At 40.0% G+C, this 18061-nt stretch overlaps 1 protein-coding gene across 4 annotated transcripts in view; it reads right to left on the bottom strand.

Moving 5' to 3' along the window:
* Positions 1 to 18061, bottom strand: part of NNT (nicotinamide nucleotide transhydrogenase) — a 97279-nt gene that overhangs the window by 61492 nt on the left and 17726 nt on the right. For all 4 annotated transcript variants that reach the window (XM_059916353.1, XM_059916356.1, XM_059916354.1 and 1 more), the window contains exons 4-7: positions 17182 to 17399; positions 13446 to 13533; positions 8336 to 8424; positions 4379 to 4566 (exon numbers count right to left, since the gene is read on the bottom strand). In XM_059916353.1, coding sequence (XP_059772336.1) covers positions 4379 to 4566; positions 8336 to 8424; positions 13446 to 13533; positions 17182 to 17399 — 583 coding nt within the window. The remainder of the gene's footprint in view (positions 1 to 4378; positions 4567 to 8335; positions 8425 to 13445; positions 13534 to 17181; positions 17400 to 18061) is intronic.

Genomic DNA, 18061 nt, shown 5'->3' with positions numbered 1-18061 from the left:
CATTGTAAAGCAATTATATTCCAATAAAGATGTTTAAAAAAAAAAAAAAAGGCAGGGAAGGGCAGGGACAGCACTCCAAAGAGAAGGAACAACATGTGCAAGGCCTGAAAGTCCTTGGCCTCCTTGTAGAGATAATAGCAGCGCGCGTGACTGAAATCGGGCCCAGAGAGCAAGAAATGAGTTTCACATGAGGTCCAAAAGCTCAATCAGGACTAGAAACTGAAAGGCAAGAAACACCTTACCAAAGGGTGCAAAATTTAGAGCACAGTTAAGGGTGGGGTGGGGAGGGAGGGGAGGTGGTCCAATCCTGAGGGCTTTAGATGCCTTTACCTAATGATGCTGGGAACTTGAGTGGTCCAAGTTACTGTCATTACTAAACAAAACCCCAGGCTTTCCAGTAGCTATGGTTCAATTACGAAATGAGGGCAGGACCTGAGGTGGGGAAGGGGAGAGCAGGAAAGCCAGATGACCCTATGATGCTTATGATTTTTAATTAGGCGTCATCAGGAAAGGTTCTAAATGGAGAAAGTTGTCTCCGTCAGGGTAGATTTAGCGTGTGCCCCACAGTACTCCTAATTCTCACAGGAATTTAGGCAAAATTTGCCTAACACACAGTCACTGCTAAACCACTGTGATTCTCCTCACCCCACCGCTATAATCCCTAATTTACGAATCAGATTTTCAACCTGATCCAGTTTCTTCCTGATTAAACATTCCAAGTCTATGAAAAGTCTCTCTAAAAGGGTTTCAGAACAATAAGAATGCTGAAAAAATCTCCTGTGTCTCAAAAGGTTTACTGGAAAAGATTATGAGCACGGCCTGAACGTTATCAGAGAGGGGGGCTGCCGAACTTTTTAGTGGTAACCCGAAAGGTCACGGAGCTGGAGAGGAAGGTTGGGAGCTTTCCCTCGTGGGCACAGCACCACAAAATGAGACTGTCCGCTAGGCCCTCTCTTGAAGTTACCTGCACTAAGTGAAATGCTAGCCCTGCATCCATCGCCCAACCCAAATGAGGGGGTCTAGACAGTGGTACAAGATACCAGGCAGCATAATAAGTAGCTAGCTACAGAAACCTCTCATTTTACCTACGATCCTCATAAGTACAACGTTTTTGTGTGTCCAAGCCCACTGATTGACGTGTGCCCAGGAGGAATGAAAATTTACCAACTCCACAGGATTGCTACCTGAAGCGAGCTCATCGCCCGTGTTCCTCTCTCAGTGTTCTTATCCACGCCAGGTCTTCAGTATAGCCACGAGGATCTCGGTCTAAGGAATCGCAACTTGGAGAACTTCTGACATTTAACTTAATCCCCTTTGGATCCACTCAAGGAAAACTTTAGAACAACTTCTGCTCCAGGAGTCTTTCAGGAGCAAGACACATCATCAGGTGACCCATGCAAAGGCTCAGGACAAACACCAGTAAGGGTACAATGCCAAGGACACTGTTTTTCAAAGGGCATGTGTACCTTTATATAATCTTTTCAATCTTTTTTTTTTTTTTTAATGCTCACAGGTTTTCAGGTTTCAGTCGCCTAGGGATATGAAAGATCTTTAGAAAGATCATCTTCTTCCTTATTATATTCAAATTAGTTTTTCTCTTTTTGGGGGGCTTACCAAAAAAGTAACAGAAAGGTGCTTTTCAGACCAGCCTTGTGAGTGTGAACTCTGGGTCAATCCACCGGTCAGGGACTTTGTGCAAGTTTAAAGTGCTTTGACCAGATGGCTTCAGAAAAGGCTGAAAACGGGAAAGGCTCAGCAGAACAAACTGGTAAAACTTCTTCAACAAGTCCTCTTTAACACTATCATATAATTTGAACTGCTGCTAAGGTACATACACTTACTGTGAACTACTTATAAAAAATAAGAGGTTAAAGTTTAGTCAGCTGTTCACATGCCCTTTTTTTGTTCAAAAAAAAAGATACTATAGGGGGTAGGTCCTAAAAGTCCATATGCGTTTTATAGAAGAAGTCTTGAGTTCTATAACTTACTTTAAGATTTACCATCAATAATAATTCTACATACTATATCCAAAGTATACTCAGTTCTTTTTTTAACCTAGTGACATATACTTTATTTTTTCTTTTTCTTATTATTTTATTTTTTTATTGAAGTTTAGTTGATTTACAATGTTGTGTTAGTTTCAAGTGTAGAGCAAAGTGATTCAGTTTTTATATATAGATATATAGATATAGATATTCTTTTTCAGACTTTTTCCCTCATAGGTTATTACAAAATACTGAGTAGAGTTCCCTGTGCTATACAGTAAGTCCTTGCTGGTTATCTATTTTATACACAGTAGTGTGTATATGTTAATCCTAAACTCCTAATTTATCCCTCTACCCTTTTCCCCTTTGGTAACCCTAAGTTTGTTTTCAATGTCTGTGGATCTACTCAGTTCTTTATAAAGAGAATGATTTAAAACTACTAGCTTCAGGGCTTCATCATTTACTGCATGAGTAAATGCTTTAGCACCCTCTGCTGGCCACTTGTTACATACAGTCAGTTCCCAACTCATCTCCCCAACAGGCAACTACCTTTCACAGGTCAAATGGTGGCTACAGCAAAAGCCACCCCATCCTTCCTTGAAAGCCACCTGCAACAGCTGAGCCAGAAGCCACCGCCACAAAAGGAAAGGATGAATCCCGAAGTGCTCTCCTGCCACCACCTGTTCATGAGTCCTACTGTCGCTGGCAGATTTCACAAACACCACCTGTGGCCCCTGCCTTGTCTGATTTGCACCCACCTCCAGTAACCAACCCCAGCCTCATTTCCACACACACAGATTCTTCTATGGGTTGAGCCCATGTCACTCTCCCGCTGTCTGCTTCATCTAGCCAGCTCCGGTGGGATGGGGATGTCTGGAGAGAAGAGCTCACCTACTGGGTATCAGGTGGGTAAACAGAGGACAGAAAGAAGAGCCTGAGAGGCATGTTTTCCCCCACAAGCTCACAGATATGCTGCCAATCAGCTTCCTGCCCTTGGGTGTATATTAGCCAGATTGGGGGAAGGGGGTGCCAGAAGAGAACTTCTCCTTTCCCAGAACCTCATGACAAAGCAGCTTCTCCTAATTTTCCACGGTCCCCGAGAGAAAGCAAGGCTCCTTTAGGAGGATCGAACACAGGTAACCTGAACCCTGTAAGTTCTCATTATCTGGCCCACTTTCTTTTAGAAAGGTAAAAAAATTAGAGTCAGCATGGTAGTCATTATTCAATAACAGAAGCAAAGGACAGGAGAGGAGATAGAAATATAAAAGGTAGAGAGTTTCTTCACTCCCAAGTCTTGCTAGATCAAGCTACTGTTCACTGTTTATTACTGATTAATAAATGCTGGCTGGTTTGACATCAAGCATCTATTCTTCAGAAGAGCATGTTGTAAAGGACTAAAAAGTAATTCCTGCCATCAAAGAGCTCACGATTTGATTGCAAAGACCAAACAAGTCAAAGGAAGTAATTACAAAGTAACAAAGTATCATAACCTTTAGTAAAAAATATATATGGGAAATCCCATAAATATATATACACACACACAAAGTCCCCCTCTCTTTCTCATGTATAAAAAAATGATCATCAAAATATTAATAATGGGACTTCCCTGGTGGTGCAGTGGTTAAGAATCCGCCTGCCAATGCAGGGGACACGGGTTCAAGCCCTGGTCCGGGAAGATCCCACATGCTGCGGAGCAACTAAGCCTGTGCACCACAACTACTGAGCCTGCTCTCTGGAGCCCACAAGTCACAACTACTGAAGCCTGCACGCCTAGAGCCCATGTTCCGCAATAAGAGAAGCCACCGCAATGAGAAGCCCGCGTACCACAACGAAGAGTAGCCCCGGCTCGCCACAGCTAGAGAAAGCCCACGCGCAGCAAGGAAGACCCAACACAGCCAAAGATAAATAAATAAATAAATAAAATTTTAAAAATAATAAATAAAATTTTAAAAATATATATTAATAATGGTCACTCTGGTAGAACTTCCAATCTGTACTTTTTTCCTTCATATTTTTCAGTGCTGTTTGGATTTCCTACAATAGAAATGTAGTATCTTAACAAAGAACAGAAATAAATTAAAAAACAATTATCAAGGGTGTAAACAAAGCAAACTGCTTACAAATATAATACTGTACACAGAATATGATCTACGAACATAGATAATAATACACAGAAAAAAAGACTGGAAGAAAATATACAAATTATTAATGACCGTTTTTGTGCAGGGGCCACAGTGATTTTGTCTTTTCTGCCTTTCATGTGCCTTCTCATTCTCTAGAAATTAAATCAATCTTTACTTAAAGAAATGCAAACGTTAAACAATTATTCACCCTCATTTTGAAGTATCATTAGTAAAAGTGCTTTATCGATAACCACTGACGTAATGACACACCTGGAATAAGTGCTGTGCTGATAAGGATATCCACCTCCTTGCACTGCTGAGCAAAGAGCTTCATTTCGGCCTCAATGAACTCTTTGGACATCTCCTTTGCATATCCTCCTTGTCCCTCACCAGATTCCTTCAAGGCCACCTCTAAGGGCTCAGCACCCAGAGACTTGAACTGCTCCAAAGCTGCGGCCCTGGTGATTATTGAAGGGAAAGCAGTGGTTATTTCAGGTCCTTAATACAGAAATCAATATCATCATTTACATACACATTTTTAAGAAAACTCTACATATTCAAAAGTAGAAACTTTCTTTTGAGGTCTCTGACCAGACCGTTTGAATTTTTTTCTAAAGGCAGGTAACAACTTTATGATAATATTTTTTTCTGGGAAAAAAAAAAAAAAAACTATAGGAAATTCCAACTCTTACTTAGTTAAGTTACAAAAGGAATTTCACTACTGCCAACTCCAGTCATCAATTACCTGAGTTTCTTGACAGTGGTCCCACTGTTGATGATGTGAGATCTGACCTACATTCAGATTTGACATCATTCAAATCACTCAGGTTGAGGTTTTCACTTGTAAATGTTCTGACTTACGGGGACTTTTCCCACATCAACGACTCTTTTACTTAGAAATATTGTTACAAAGTGATTTTTGCCCCTAGTCCTCGTTAAATTGTGTTTGAGAAAAGCGACCTATAAATGGCAAAATGTGAAGAGCCAACACATTTAACTTATGTAAAAATACATTCAGTTTAAAAATAAATAAATAAATGCTAGCCAAGTTCTGTGTACTAGTTGGGAAACCAGAGCCAACAAAGCTCTCAGCTCTGTGGCGGACAGTGTTTAACTCACCAACATCCATCTCACTACAGTGAATCCCAAACCTCCCTAACGACAACAATCGCTCCAGGCACTTGTTAAAAATTCAAATTCCCAGGCCCCTTCCGAGACCCAGTGAGTTACAATCTCCAGCAGAGGGGCCAGGAGCTCTATTTTCAGCAAGAGCTGTAGGTAATTCTTGCCGTAAGGGAAGTCTGGGAAACAGTGGACTGAGCCCATCAGTCCCCTGGCAACTGTCATGGTCGGGGAGCAGACACAAAGATAGGATACAGAAGGCAGGGCAGAAAAGGTAAGACATGGATGAACAAGAGCTTCTCTCCGTTTCTGCGGACTTGAACAAGGAAGCTTGTAACCCAAATTGCCTGCCGAGGTCAACTTGTGACCACAGGGGGAATCAGCCAGAGCTGAGGACAGCAGAGAGGAGAGACAGAAGGAACCTGGTCCTGGATGGCACCGACCAGCGGCTGCCTCTAGCGTGAAAAGGGAGTCCTTTCTATGGATTTTCACTTCGGAGAGATAACACATTTTCTTATAGTTTAGGCCAATTTGAGTTGGTGTTATCCAAAGGGATACAGGTTTAAAAAGTTTTAGAAATGTCTATTTTTTTAATTAATTATTTATTTTTGGCTGCGTTGGGTCTTCATTGCTGCGCACGGGCTTTCTCTAGTTGTGGCGAGTGGGGGCTACTCTTCGTTGCAGTGCGCGGGCTTCTCGTTGCAGTGGCTTCTCTTGTTGTGGAGCACGGGCTCTAGGCGTGCGGGCTTCAGTAGTGGCAGCATGCAGGCTCACTAGTTGCGGCATGCGGGCCCTAGAGTGTGCTGGCTTCAGTAGTTGTGGCACGTGGGCTCAGTAGTTGTGGCTCACGGGCTCTAGAGCGCAGGCTCAGTAGTTGTGGCGCACGGGCTTAGTTGCTCCACAGCATGTGGGATCTTCCCGGACATGGATCAAACCCGTGTCCCCTGCATTGGCTGGCGGACTCTTAATCACTGTGCCACCAGGGAAGCCCCAAGTCACTGTATTTCTATACAATGAATCTTGTGCAGCCATTAAATATATTTGCAGATAAGTAAAGAGCTTCATGATCTACTGCTAAGTTAAAAAAAAGTAAAAAAGTAAGTTAAATAGTACTATTAGTAAAATTACATTTTTAATTAATGTGTAGAAAAGGGAACATATACTAAAATGTTAATAGTTATCTCTAGCAGGGTTGTAGGGTATTTTATTTTCACTTTTCATACTTTTTTATATTTTTCTGAATTGGGAAAATAAGCATTTTTATAATCAGAAAGAAAGTAAACTGGATAAGTTATTAAACTGATTTATATTTCTTTTAATATTATGTAATATAGGGTTATTTATTCCTATTTCATATACTTACAATAAAGAACAAATAAAGCATAGAGCACAATGCCTGGAAGAGAGTAAGCATTTAGTACAGGTATCTGAAAACTAAAGCTCTTGACCGGCCAATTGTTTTTGCAAATAAAGCTTTTTGGAATACACACCAAAAAAGGAAAGTAAAGACTTTATAAACTTTGTAATAGAGACAATAGGCAATGAGTGGAATTTCCTAGTTATTGTCTGAAAGAATTTAGAAAATCACACCCGTATAATACCGCTAGGCAATGAGTTTTCCTTGCTTTTAGGGTGTTTAACTGAAAATAATACCATTCAGTTTTCCAACAAGAATTTATAATCAAGTGTGTTTTCCAACATATTTAGATTTCACATTTATAACATGATACTAACCCCCAGTCTCAAAATAGTGATTAGATTAACTAATGAGCTATAATTATAAGAAAAGCATTACATCAGATCAGCCACATCTTTCTTCACTGTATACTTGAGTTATCTTAATAAACTGTAAATAAAAATGAAGTTAAGCAACAGCTATATTCTAGCTGTCTACTCTCTACATAATCTAAACCAAAGACATCAACAAAACTTTTATAAATTCTCAGTAGTTAACCCAACACTGAGTTTCACATCATCTCCAAGTCAAATATATACACTTCCACTTTAATAGTATTGTCCACTACAATGAAAACTTGAACAACCTACTTTTGCCAGATTTGGGGGGTCTTCAATAACTTCACATCTGCAAACATTAAAAATTAAAAGCTAGGACTAATGACATACTTAACTGTGGCTATCCCTGGCTTGTGTCCTGGTTACTTCAGAAATGCCTTTTCTCATTTCAGCAAGACAGCATTTTATCAGCACATCACCCCTCTAAACTCCAGGTAAGCACTGTAAACCATATTCTATTGGAACAGCCTTTACTCTGAAATGTCATATTCTTTTTAACTTTGAATGGTTGCATTTCTTTTTCATCATTCTATATTCAAGATTAGTAATGGTATTTTTCCTCTACTGACTTCAACGGATAATAACTAACTACATGTTTCAACCTTAAAAAAGTATTGGAACGCATAAATGATAACAATACTCAAAAAACACGTAATAAAAGCTAGTATCTAGTGTCTTCTGAAATGAAGAACAATTTTAATTCAACTTCTCTTTACTTTAAAGAAATTCCAGGAAAATGTTGATGTGTCTGCTTTAAAGAAATATGCAATGAACATAATCAAGCACTTTCACCTGGCGGCTCTACTGCTGCCCAGTCAGCTTTATCTGCTTCCGTCTGTTCGATGCCGAGCACGTCCCTCACCCCCCACCCCAGTCTGCTCTCCAAGATGTCTCCCATACTACTCCCCTTCTTCACACTCACAAACATCTTTGTTCATGCCCTACCTAGTGACTAAACACATTCTGAGCAGAAATAAAACACAGCAGAGCAACACGGTAGAAAGTCAGGATACAGAGAACTCTGGTCCCATTGCTAATCTACATGAAAATACAAGACTGAGTGTGAGCAGTTCGTTTGCAATTTTTTAAAATTATTTCTGCTGTACTGGGCCTGAGTCCTTAAACTTTTTTTTTTCCACTAAGTAATACATTTTCACTTTGAGTTAACTTTGAACAAATGGATACACTTTTAAATGAAAAGAGCTTACAGAGCAGTTTCAGCGTGCTACTTCAATTTGCAAAAGGAAAGCATAACATCCACCTAAAACAAAACGTTTCTACCTTAACAGCAATCGCTAGTAAAGCCCTCACCTTGTGTCAAATCCCCGAACAATTGCACCCATCGACTTTGCTGCACCTGCAGAAGCCAGCCCGGCCACACCGCCACCGACTATCAGAATCTAGGAAAGAAGGCAGAACCCGTATGTTTTAAATAAAGTTCATGATCAACTGATTATGTAAAATCATCCGCTAGTAACTCTCAGGGCCGGGTACACAGTCAGCATGCAGTAATACACCAGGTGGTGCTGGTGGTGATGATCAGCCCTGAATAAATGTACTGTGTGGATAGGCTACTCTGTACCTGGACCACCGCTGTTTTTCGGGGTTTTTTTTTTTCTTAGTTGCAGCACACAGGATCTTCCTTGCGGCACGTGGAACCTTTTGTTGCGGCGCACGGGCTCTTTGTTGCAGCGCAGGGGTTTCTCTCTAGTTGTGGTGCGCAGGCTCAGTATTTGCAGCACGCGGGTTCTCTAGATGTGGCTCGCGGGCTCAGTAGTTGCCGCGCGCGGTCTTGGCTGCCCCGCGGCATGTGGGATCTTAGTTCCCCAACCAGGGATCGAACCCCCAAGTCCCTTGCATTGGAAGGTGGATTCTTTTTTTTTTTTGGAAGGAGGATTCTTAAACACTGGACCACCAGGGAATTCCCCCGGACCACCACTGTTTTAAAAAGTTTTTTGTTTTTTTTTTAAACAACAGCTCCTGTTTATTTTTTTATTTTTATTTATTTTATTTTATTTATGGCTGTGTTGGGTCTTCGTTTCTGTGAGAGGGCTTTCTCTAGTTGCGGCAAGTGGGGGCCACTCTTCATCGCGGTGCGCGGGCCTGTCACTATCGCGGCCTCTCTTGTTGCGGAGCACAGGCTCCAGACGCGCAGGCTCAGTAATTGTGGCTCACGGGCCTAGTCACTCCGCGGCATGTGGGATCCTCCCAGACCAGGGCTCAAACCCATGTCCCCTGCATTGGCAGGCAGATTCTCAACCACTGCGCCACCAGGGAAGCCCTTAAAAAGTTTTTTAAAGCTGATGGCAAAGGCCAAAAACTTCACTAAAGCTAGTGTGACTTTCAGCATCTCAGTGTAAAAGCTACATACAGCACCATCAGTGTTACATATGTTAAAGACTGACAGGTTCTTTCCCACACTATCAAAGCTACTTTTACTAATACTATATATTATAGTATTCTAGCTCCCTCTCCCCTCTCAAATTTTAAGGTTTTCTATGTTCATAAAATATCAAAATAAGTTTCAAAGACGGGTACAACTTTGGTGAAACACCTACTCCTATTTTGAGCTTCTAAGAGGAACAGCAGGTGACCAACCACCTAATTTTGATCCACTTTCAATGAATTGCACCTGAAATCCAAAGCAATGTAACTAATCTCCCTAACCAAGGAAGGATCAGAGCCAAGAAAATCATAGAATTCCTCAGAAACAAGAGTCTCCCCGCCTTCTAAGAAACAAACTAAGAACAATGTAATCTGGAATGGGCCTTCCAGAGAAAAGACCTATTATACTTTGCAGTCAAAAAAAAAAAAAAAAAGCCACCCACAGAAACAGTGAAGTTTATAAATTCCCACCCACCCCTCACGCCCACTTCTTCTGCCTCTTTAAGAAGACTAGGCTAGTGGAACTGTGCTCTGGTGACCCCTGGGCACTGTCTCAGAGATCGTGTGAATTGATCTAAATGGGAATGCTTTCTCTGGGGGGTCTACAAGAAAGGCGACAAAGAGGGACCAGAGGGAACAAGACGCTGCTGGGCTCCAAGGCACCAATCCCCACTCCACACACCGAAGCCCCACCACCACTAAAAAAAAAAAAAATGCAATTAAAATAAGTAAAAGTCATAGGACTGGGCCAAGTTATCCTGAATCAAGAAATAACAAAAGACCCCATAATTTAAAAGACAGAAGCCATTCTTCAAAAAGGGAAGCGGGGCTGGAAATGGAGTTAATGATCCATCATGCCTACGTTATGAAGCTCCATAAAAATCACAAACGTACAGGGTTCCAGGAGGTTCTGGAAGCTTCCAGGAATGGTGTCCAAAGAGGGCATGGAAGCCCCACACCCCATCCCACATACCTTTCCCTAGTCATCTCTCTCAACAGGATGTTCATCTGCATCCTTTATCATAGGCCTTCCTAATAAACTGGTAAATAGGAAGTAAATTGTTTTCCTGAGCTCTGTGAGCACCTCTAGCAAATTAACTGAACCCAAGGGGGGTTGTGGGAACCTCTGACTTACGGTCAACAAGTCAGAAGCACAGGTGACAACCTAGACTTGTGACTGGCATCTGAAGGGGGGTGGGGACAGTCCTGTGGGCCTGAGTCCTTAACCTGTGAGATCTGATGCTATCCCCACGCAGATAGGTTCAGAATTAAGTGAAATTGTAGGACACCCAGCTGGTGTCACAGAATTGCTTGGTCTGGGGAAAATCCCTACACATTTGGTGACTGGAAGTATCAGAAGTGAAGTGTTCTATATGAAAGTTAAGGAGAGACACAGGAGCAAGAGTGGAGTTTTTCCTAAACAATCCTAAATCAGACATTCCCTCATCTGCAAGAGGATCTGGGACTTCCCTGGTGGCGCAGTGGTTAAGAATCCGCCTGCCAGTGCAGCGGACATGGGTTCAAGCCCTGGTCTGGGAAGATCCCACATGCCGCGGAGCAACTAAGCCTGTGCGCCACAACTACTGAGCGTGCGTTCTAGAGCCCGCGAGCCACAACTACGGAGCCCACGTGCCACAACTACTGAAGCCTGCGGCGCCTAGAGCCGGTGCTCTGCAACGAGAGAAGCCACCACAATGAGAAGCCCGCGCACTGCAATGAAGAGTAGCCCCCGCTCGCCACAACTAGAGAAAGCCCATGCACAGCAATGAAGACCCAACACAGCCATATATAAATAAATAAATAAATTTTAAAAAAAAAAGAAAAAAGAGGATCTGAACTCTGTAACATGACCCATAAGAAAGGCCCCACATCATCCAGCCCCGACCTACCTTTCCAACATCATCTCAGATCACTCTCCACCTTGCTCACCACACTCGAAGACCAATGGCCTTCTTTACTCTCCTAGAAGCACTGAATTCTTTCCCATCACAGCACCTTTATATGTGCTGTTCCCTTGGCCTAGAATCCTGAACCCCGCTTTCTTTCTTCCCACCCTTTAGGTCCCAATCAAATGTCAGCGGTGCCTTCCCCATCACCCTAACTACAGTAGCTTGCTCCTATGACTCACCACCATATCATGCTGTTCTTTTCTTTTATGTCTAAAATGATCTCCCATATGTGTCTGATGGTTTATTTATCTCCTCACTGTGGTCCCTACTATGTGTAAATTTCTGTGGCAGGGATTTTTTTGCCTTGTTCATGCCATATCCCCAGCTACTAGAACAGTGCCTGGCACGTCAAAAGCCATCAACCGATTGATTTTAGCTCATTCTAGACATGTAAGAACACACCATGTTTAAAGGAAACCCAAATAAAATATTATGCAAGCTACCTTTTTTTTTTTTTTTTTTTGGCCGTGCTGCGCAGCATGGAGGATCTTAGTTCCCCGACCAGGGATCGAACCCACGCCCCCTGCAGTGGAAGCACGGAGTCTTAACCACTGGACTGCCAGGGAAGTCCCTAAGCAATCTACCTTGATAAGTCCATCTATTGTCCAATTCTTCAATATCAGGAAAGTGTTTCTGACATGTAACTAAAATCCCTTAAGCTGCAATTTAAATTTTCAGTAAAGAGAGTCACTTTTCCACCTTTTAAAAGCTGACTGATTCTCCTTCCTTTACACCTCTTGTCTTCTGTTTCACTTTTTAATCCCTTATACTAACAGCTTTCCTCTCACCTTCCAGACAGATTCTAACCAAAACTGAGTAGTGGATTTGTGCATCAAAGCATTCAGCCAGTTTAAGAACAGCAGCCAACTTCTGGCCACCATGAGGGCCAGACCTTTTCTTATGATCCTGAGAAAGAAGTCAGATGTAATCACTTTACGTATCACACCTCTGTGTTGCTTGCTCATACTCTCTTGTTAAGTATTCTGGCCTCCACTTGAACCACGTGCCACTGTCTTCACCTGGTCTGTTTTTAAAGCCATGTATAAATAGATTTCTCAAAGCTGCTATTGTCTTTTTTTCATTTTTCCTAGGAGATTTATTTTGTGTGAGAGCTCTGGGTTGATATAACAAAGTAATTAAGAGCAGGAAGCACCAAGTAAACCTGCACCCTACAGAGTATACTCTGCAGATAGATGACAACGTTTAAGGTCCTGTTTCCTATACTTTGCTAAGAGGCTTACAGTATTATTTAGGGTCCGTGGCCTCGAAGGGTCACAGCATAATCTATTCTTTCACCTAGCCACCACCACCTCTCATCAACTGCTCTTCTCTGCTCTCAATATAGATTAAAGAAACTGCACCCTTTCCCCCTGCCAAACACCCTGATTATACCACCTACTATTTCCTGTCCTCTTGACCCAAAATCTGGCAAAAAGTGAGAAAACCAAGTCTTTCCTGAGCCAATGTGTCACAATCACTGGGAAGCTGAGAATTTGCTGAATGTATCACGAGGCTTTTTAAACAATTACTAATAAACAAGTCATCCAAAATCGCTTTAAGAATTCAAGTTAGAGGGCTTCCCTGGTGGCGCAGTGGTTGAGAATCTGCCTGCCAATGCAGGGGACACGGGTTCAAGCCCTGGTCCGGGAAGATCCCACATGCCGCGGAGCAACTAGGCCCGTGAGCCACAACTACTGAGCCTGCGCATCTGGAGCCCGTGCTCCCAACAAGAGAGTCCGCGACAGTGAGAGGCCCGCGCACCGCGATGAAGAGTGGCCCCTGCTTGCCGCAACTGGAGAAAGCCCTTGCACAGAAACGAAGACCCAACACAGCCAAAAATAAATTAATTAATTAATTAATTTAAAAAAAAAAAAAGAATTCAAGTTAGAAAGTGAAAAAACATTGAACTTCCAGAAATGTCAAAATTCATTGTTTTCAAGTAACCTGAAGTAGCTTTGAGGCTCTGCCATATATTTGTATATGATACGGACGTCATCATTTGCAAACAAAACATTTTTAAATAACTATTTAAAAACTATAATACTCTTGCCTAATTCATAGTATGAAGAAATATTAGTTTTACCTACCTTAGCTGGAGGAACTTTTCCAGCAGCTGTGATCTGACCAGTAAAAAAACGTCCAAAATGATTTGCCGCTAGTACAACAGCCTTGTAACTTAAGAAAATAGAAAAATAAATGGATAAATAATTCTATAAAATTAAAGAACTTAAGTTTATGTAGGAGAAATTATTAAAGAATAAGAATAATAGCTAACATTTTTATAGTGACTACTATCTGTCAAAAACAGTTCTAAGTGCTGTATATATGCTTACTCCTAATCTTCACAACAATCCTATGGATAAGTATAACTATTATCTTCATTTTATAGGTGAGGAAACAGACACACAGAGGTGAAGAGACTTGACTGAGGTCCCTCAGCTAGTAAATGGCAGAGCCAGACGTCTGACCCTGGCATGCTGCCTACAGAGGCACACTCTTACCCGTGACGCTCTCTGACCTCTTCGTAATGAGCACTACAGAAGCTCAGTTGGGATACAAAAAAGAAATGAAGGGAAGACAAGAAAATGCTAACAATGGTTTTCTTTGGCAGCTGGGACTACAGATACTTCAAACTTTCTGTTTTACTTTATTGTCCAAATTTTCCTTGTTGACTGTGTAGTCTTTACATAATAGAGGAAAAAAATCTTTTAAATTAAAAAAAGTAGATTGGCTATATGCTTGTACATAATAAAATTCAAAATTCCAACCTCACAACAAAAAACACTTCCCTTGATCTCTAATGGTTGAAACCATGGGATTTTGAGACAGAGTGACCTCAGTTCAAGTCCAAGTTCTATCACTAACTAGCTTTGTGACCTTGGGCAAATTTCTTTAGTTCTCTAATCCTTGGTTTTCTCATCTCTAAAATGGGAACAAAGAGTCTCTTAGTGTTGTGAGGACTAAATGAGATAATGCAGGTAAAGCCCTTATCATAAAACCTGTTACAATAAGTGCTTGGTAAATATGTTTTTAGCTAAAGAAACGCTCTATGTGTCAAAAACTAGTAATTTATACCACCTTTTCTTTAACAGGATGTTTTTATTACACTAATTTCATTTCCTATTACATTAGTTTCATTCTCATATTATACTTAAAAGGCACTTTTGCACACTCTCAGTAACACACACTCTACCTTAACATTATGATACACAGATTAATATCATAATGCAAATATTATAATGATAAGATCCACCTGCTAGTTGACAAAAAAAACCTTTCCCTGGTCATATTTTTGTAAAATAATACTTGATATAATAATTAACGCAAAAGCATGGAACAGTTACCACTATTACTTTAAGTTAAATCATATTAGAGCAGAAAAATATTTTAATGATTACATTATTTGTTAGTTCTGAATCCAAGTGATAGAAATTTTCAAAGGGCAAACGTGATAAAGATTCAAAGGTCACTATAAGGAATTAATTTTGGAATTAACGTTTTAAAAGATTCAGTTGTTATACTGGAAAAAAACAAAAACGAGACTGATTACACAGAAAATGTACAAGAAAACGTTGATAGTGGGAAAAGGTGATAAAAGTGGGCCTTTTTTTTGATGAAAGCAAAAAGGCTCAGAATGAACATCAGTGAACCAGAAGGAGCACGTCTTCACGGTAATACAGCTGTGTGTGTGAGTTAGGTAATGACTTATCACACATTGTATGGGTAAGTATACTAGATGATTCATCTCAAACTATGCCTTTTGCATATATCAGCTCAGGACGTAAGACAGTGATTCTTTAAGCTGTGTCCCTGGATCCCCAAAAGTTCAAATTTCAGCCAACTCTGGGGCCACTGTGGTTGGGATGGAGAACGGAGAGAGAATGTTTCTAGACACCCTTTCATCCCTCAATTCAATGAAGACCACTCTGTTCTTATTGGATTTGTTTATATTGCTTCATATTTCATTTGCTCAAAAGATTCTGCAGCTGAAAACCACTGATCTAGAGCTACTGGTTGGGATAACCTTTCACACATGTGCATTTCACATGACAAAAATCAACAGCGCCCTTAAAACTTTACGTTGTACATTTCCTATATAAAATTTTAAGTCCCACATTGCATAACTCTTCCAAAACTAAATAAATATGACAAAAGTTTATTTTGTCCCTTAGTATTAATTCACATCACAAGAAATATCTTCAAACCAACCACTTGCCATATTACATAAGGACAACAAAATGTGTTGTTAACTTGTCATCTTTGTTTACTGCATCTCATTTATATCAAATGTGAACAAGGTGAAACCCAAAGTAGAATCTGTGGCACATTTGATATGCTACATCTAAGATATGAAACCTAAGAAAACTTTCAGTTCGTGTGTTAGCTTTAAGAGTCTATTCAGGTTAGTCTTTTTTCATGCACCGTTTTATTTTTTAAACATTTTCATTTGTCAGTGCCTCATTCATATTAGCAATTTGTCACTACTAATAGTTTTCATGCTTAAAATCTAATTCAACAGGTTTCTTAGATGAGCTGATTTCATAAGCATCATCTGACTTCCAGATTTTTCCCACTCTCCAGGCAGAGTCAGCAATACACTGTACTCACATAGCTATTCCTATCCCTGCCCCGTGGCAGGCATGGTTACTCAGTCACAGCCACATTCCTCTGAGCTGATTGGGCCTTGGAATTCTTTTATACACAGTGGTCCAGGCAATCAATGGGGAATGCATTAGTGCTGGTGGGCGAATGAAGTTTATTGCCATCTTGGCCATAGTTAGCCCTCAGTTATCAATATGGGTTTTGACACCAGATGAAACTTCCTCAAGTGCACGCATTTTCCCTATTCATTAAATATTTTATGAATTTACCTACGTAAAACCTAATTAAAATGGTAAATCTACCAATATGTATATATTAGATTGAACCATATGAAACTGCTAATATCCAACCATTTTTGACCCTATGACAACAGCAATTTATGTTAACTAAACTTATTGTGGTAATAATTTCACTATATATATATATATATATAGCAAATCATTGTTTACACCTTAAACTTACACAATGTTCTATGTCAGTCATACTGTAATAAAACTGAGGAAAAAAACAGTAATTTCAACCTAATATATACATAAATATACACATATATACACACACACACATGAAATACAGTGTATCCCTGTTAAAGAACAGATAAATTCCAAAGAACAAAATTTGGGACATTATGTATTCAGAAGTCAGAAGTACTTTCTTAGCATAGACTCAGAAGCCTTATAATTAGTAAACTAAAAATAAGACTTTCTACATTGCACCCTTTCCCTTTCTCATCCTTTATGACTAACAGTCTGAAAAACAGTACTAGATCTATGTGAATTTTAAATCATTTGTTCTAAATTGTTATCACTACCCTTGCTATCGACTTCAGTAAAATATGAGTTTACTCTATTAAGGTTTTTGGATAATTAGAAATTACTAACACTGTGGTTTACTTACCATACAGTTTTTCATGAAAACAGATATTAAGATATTGCATTTCATTAAAAAAAAGTCATTTCCTTTGGTGGAAGGAAATACTACTTCCCTTCTCCCCATGAAGATTAAAAAGTAGTGTACAATAGCATGCAAAGTGAAGAGTCATTTCCCACTGATGACTGTGAAACAATACAAGTCTTAAAAATAATTTAAGTGCACTCTCAGAAGGCTGCAATCTCCAACAATCATTACAAGTAAAATCATTGTAAGAGAGAAGAGCTACAGTGAGAGTATTTCTATAGCACCATTGTGCTTTTGTTCAGCGGGAATGGAAAAGAATCAACCTACCCAGCAATGTTGGCCATGGAGCTTAGCGCATCGTATCCCTGAGCAATTGTGACTCTTGGAACCTGGTCCATCGCCAGAACTGTAGTTTTCCTTTTGGAAAGCTTATTTAGCAAGTCTGGATTTTGGGTTGGGTAAATAAAACTAATCAGTGTTCCCGATGTTTTTAAAAGGTCAGCTTCATGAACACCTAACGTTGGGTTAAGCATAGGGGCTCGCACCTAAGAAAAAAGTCATCACCAATTAAAAATGTAAATGCCTTTATAATATTTTTAAGTAAACAAAACAATTAAAATAATATGCCATGATTGAAATAACACTCCAGAAGTAATCTCTCAGCAATAAATTTCTGACTCAATTCCTAAACAAAATAAAGCACACAAAGATCTATGCCACCTATCGTCTCACTGAACCTATGACCTGGTCTGAGTAAGGAGCACACATACCTGGAAATAGGGTTGGGACAGGTTTGATAATGACAGGTAGAGCAGTAAAAAAATATGTAGGTTCTACAACAAACCTGTTCTCCCAAAATCTATTACTCTGGTAAAATTAAGACACATTAGAATAAACAGGCAGGAAGTTTTTGTTGTGTGTTCAAAGATTCAATTATTATTAATTTTGGCAAGCACAAACATTTGGAGTGGTGAGAAGTTAAGAACAACATAAACTAAACTATCCATGGTAATATGTATCAATTTATGTCACCTTAAAATTCCACAAGAATATTTATAGATGAACACAACTCAAACTAGTAGCCTTACTGAATTGGGTTTAAGCAAAAAGCTACAATATATTCTGTTAAGTATCAGTCAATGAGCACACACTGCACATGCTTGAAAGTTTCAAACGTCCACTTTTTCAAGCCAAATTTTTTAAAATT

Source organism: Balaenoptera ricei, chromosome 3 (assembly GCF_028023285.1).
Source record: "Balaenoptera ricei isolate mBalRic1 chromosome 3, mBalRic1.hap2, whole genome shotgun sequence".
Taxonomy (NCBI): domain Eukaryota; kingdom Metazoa; phylum Chordata; class Mammalia; order Artiodactyla; family Balaenopteridae; genus Balaenoptera; species Balaenoptera ricei.
The sequence above is the reverse complement of the archived record's forward strand: the minus strand, read 5'-3'. Positions and strand labels throughout refer to the sequence as shown.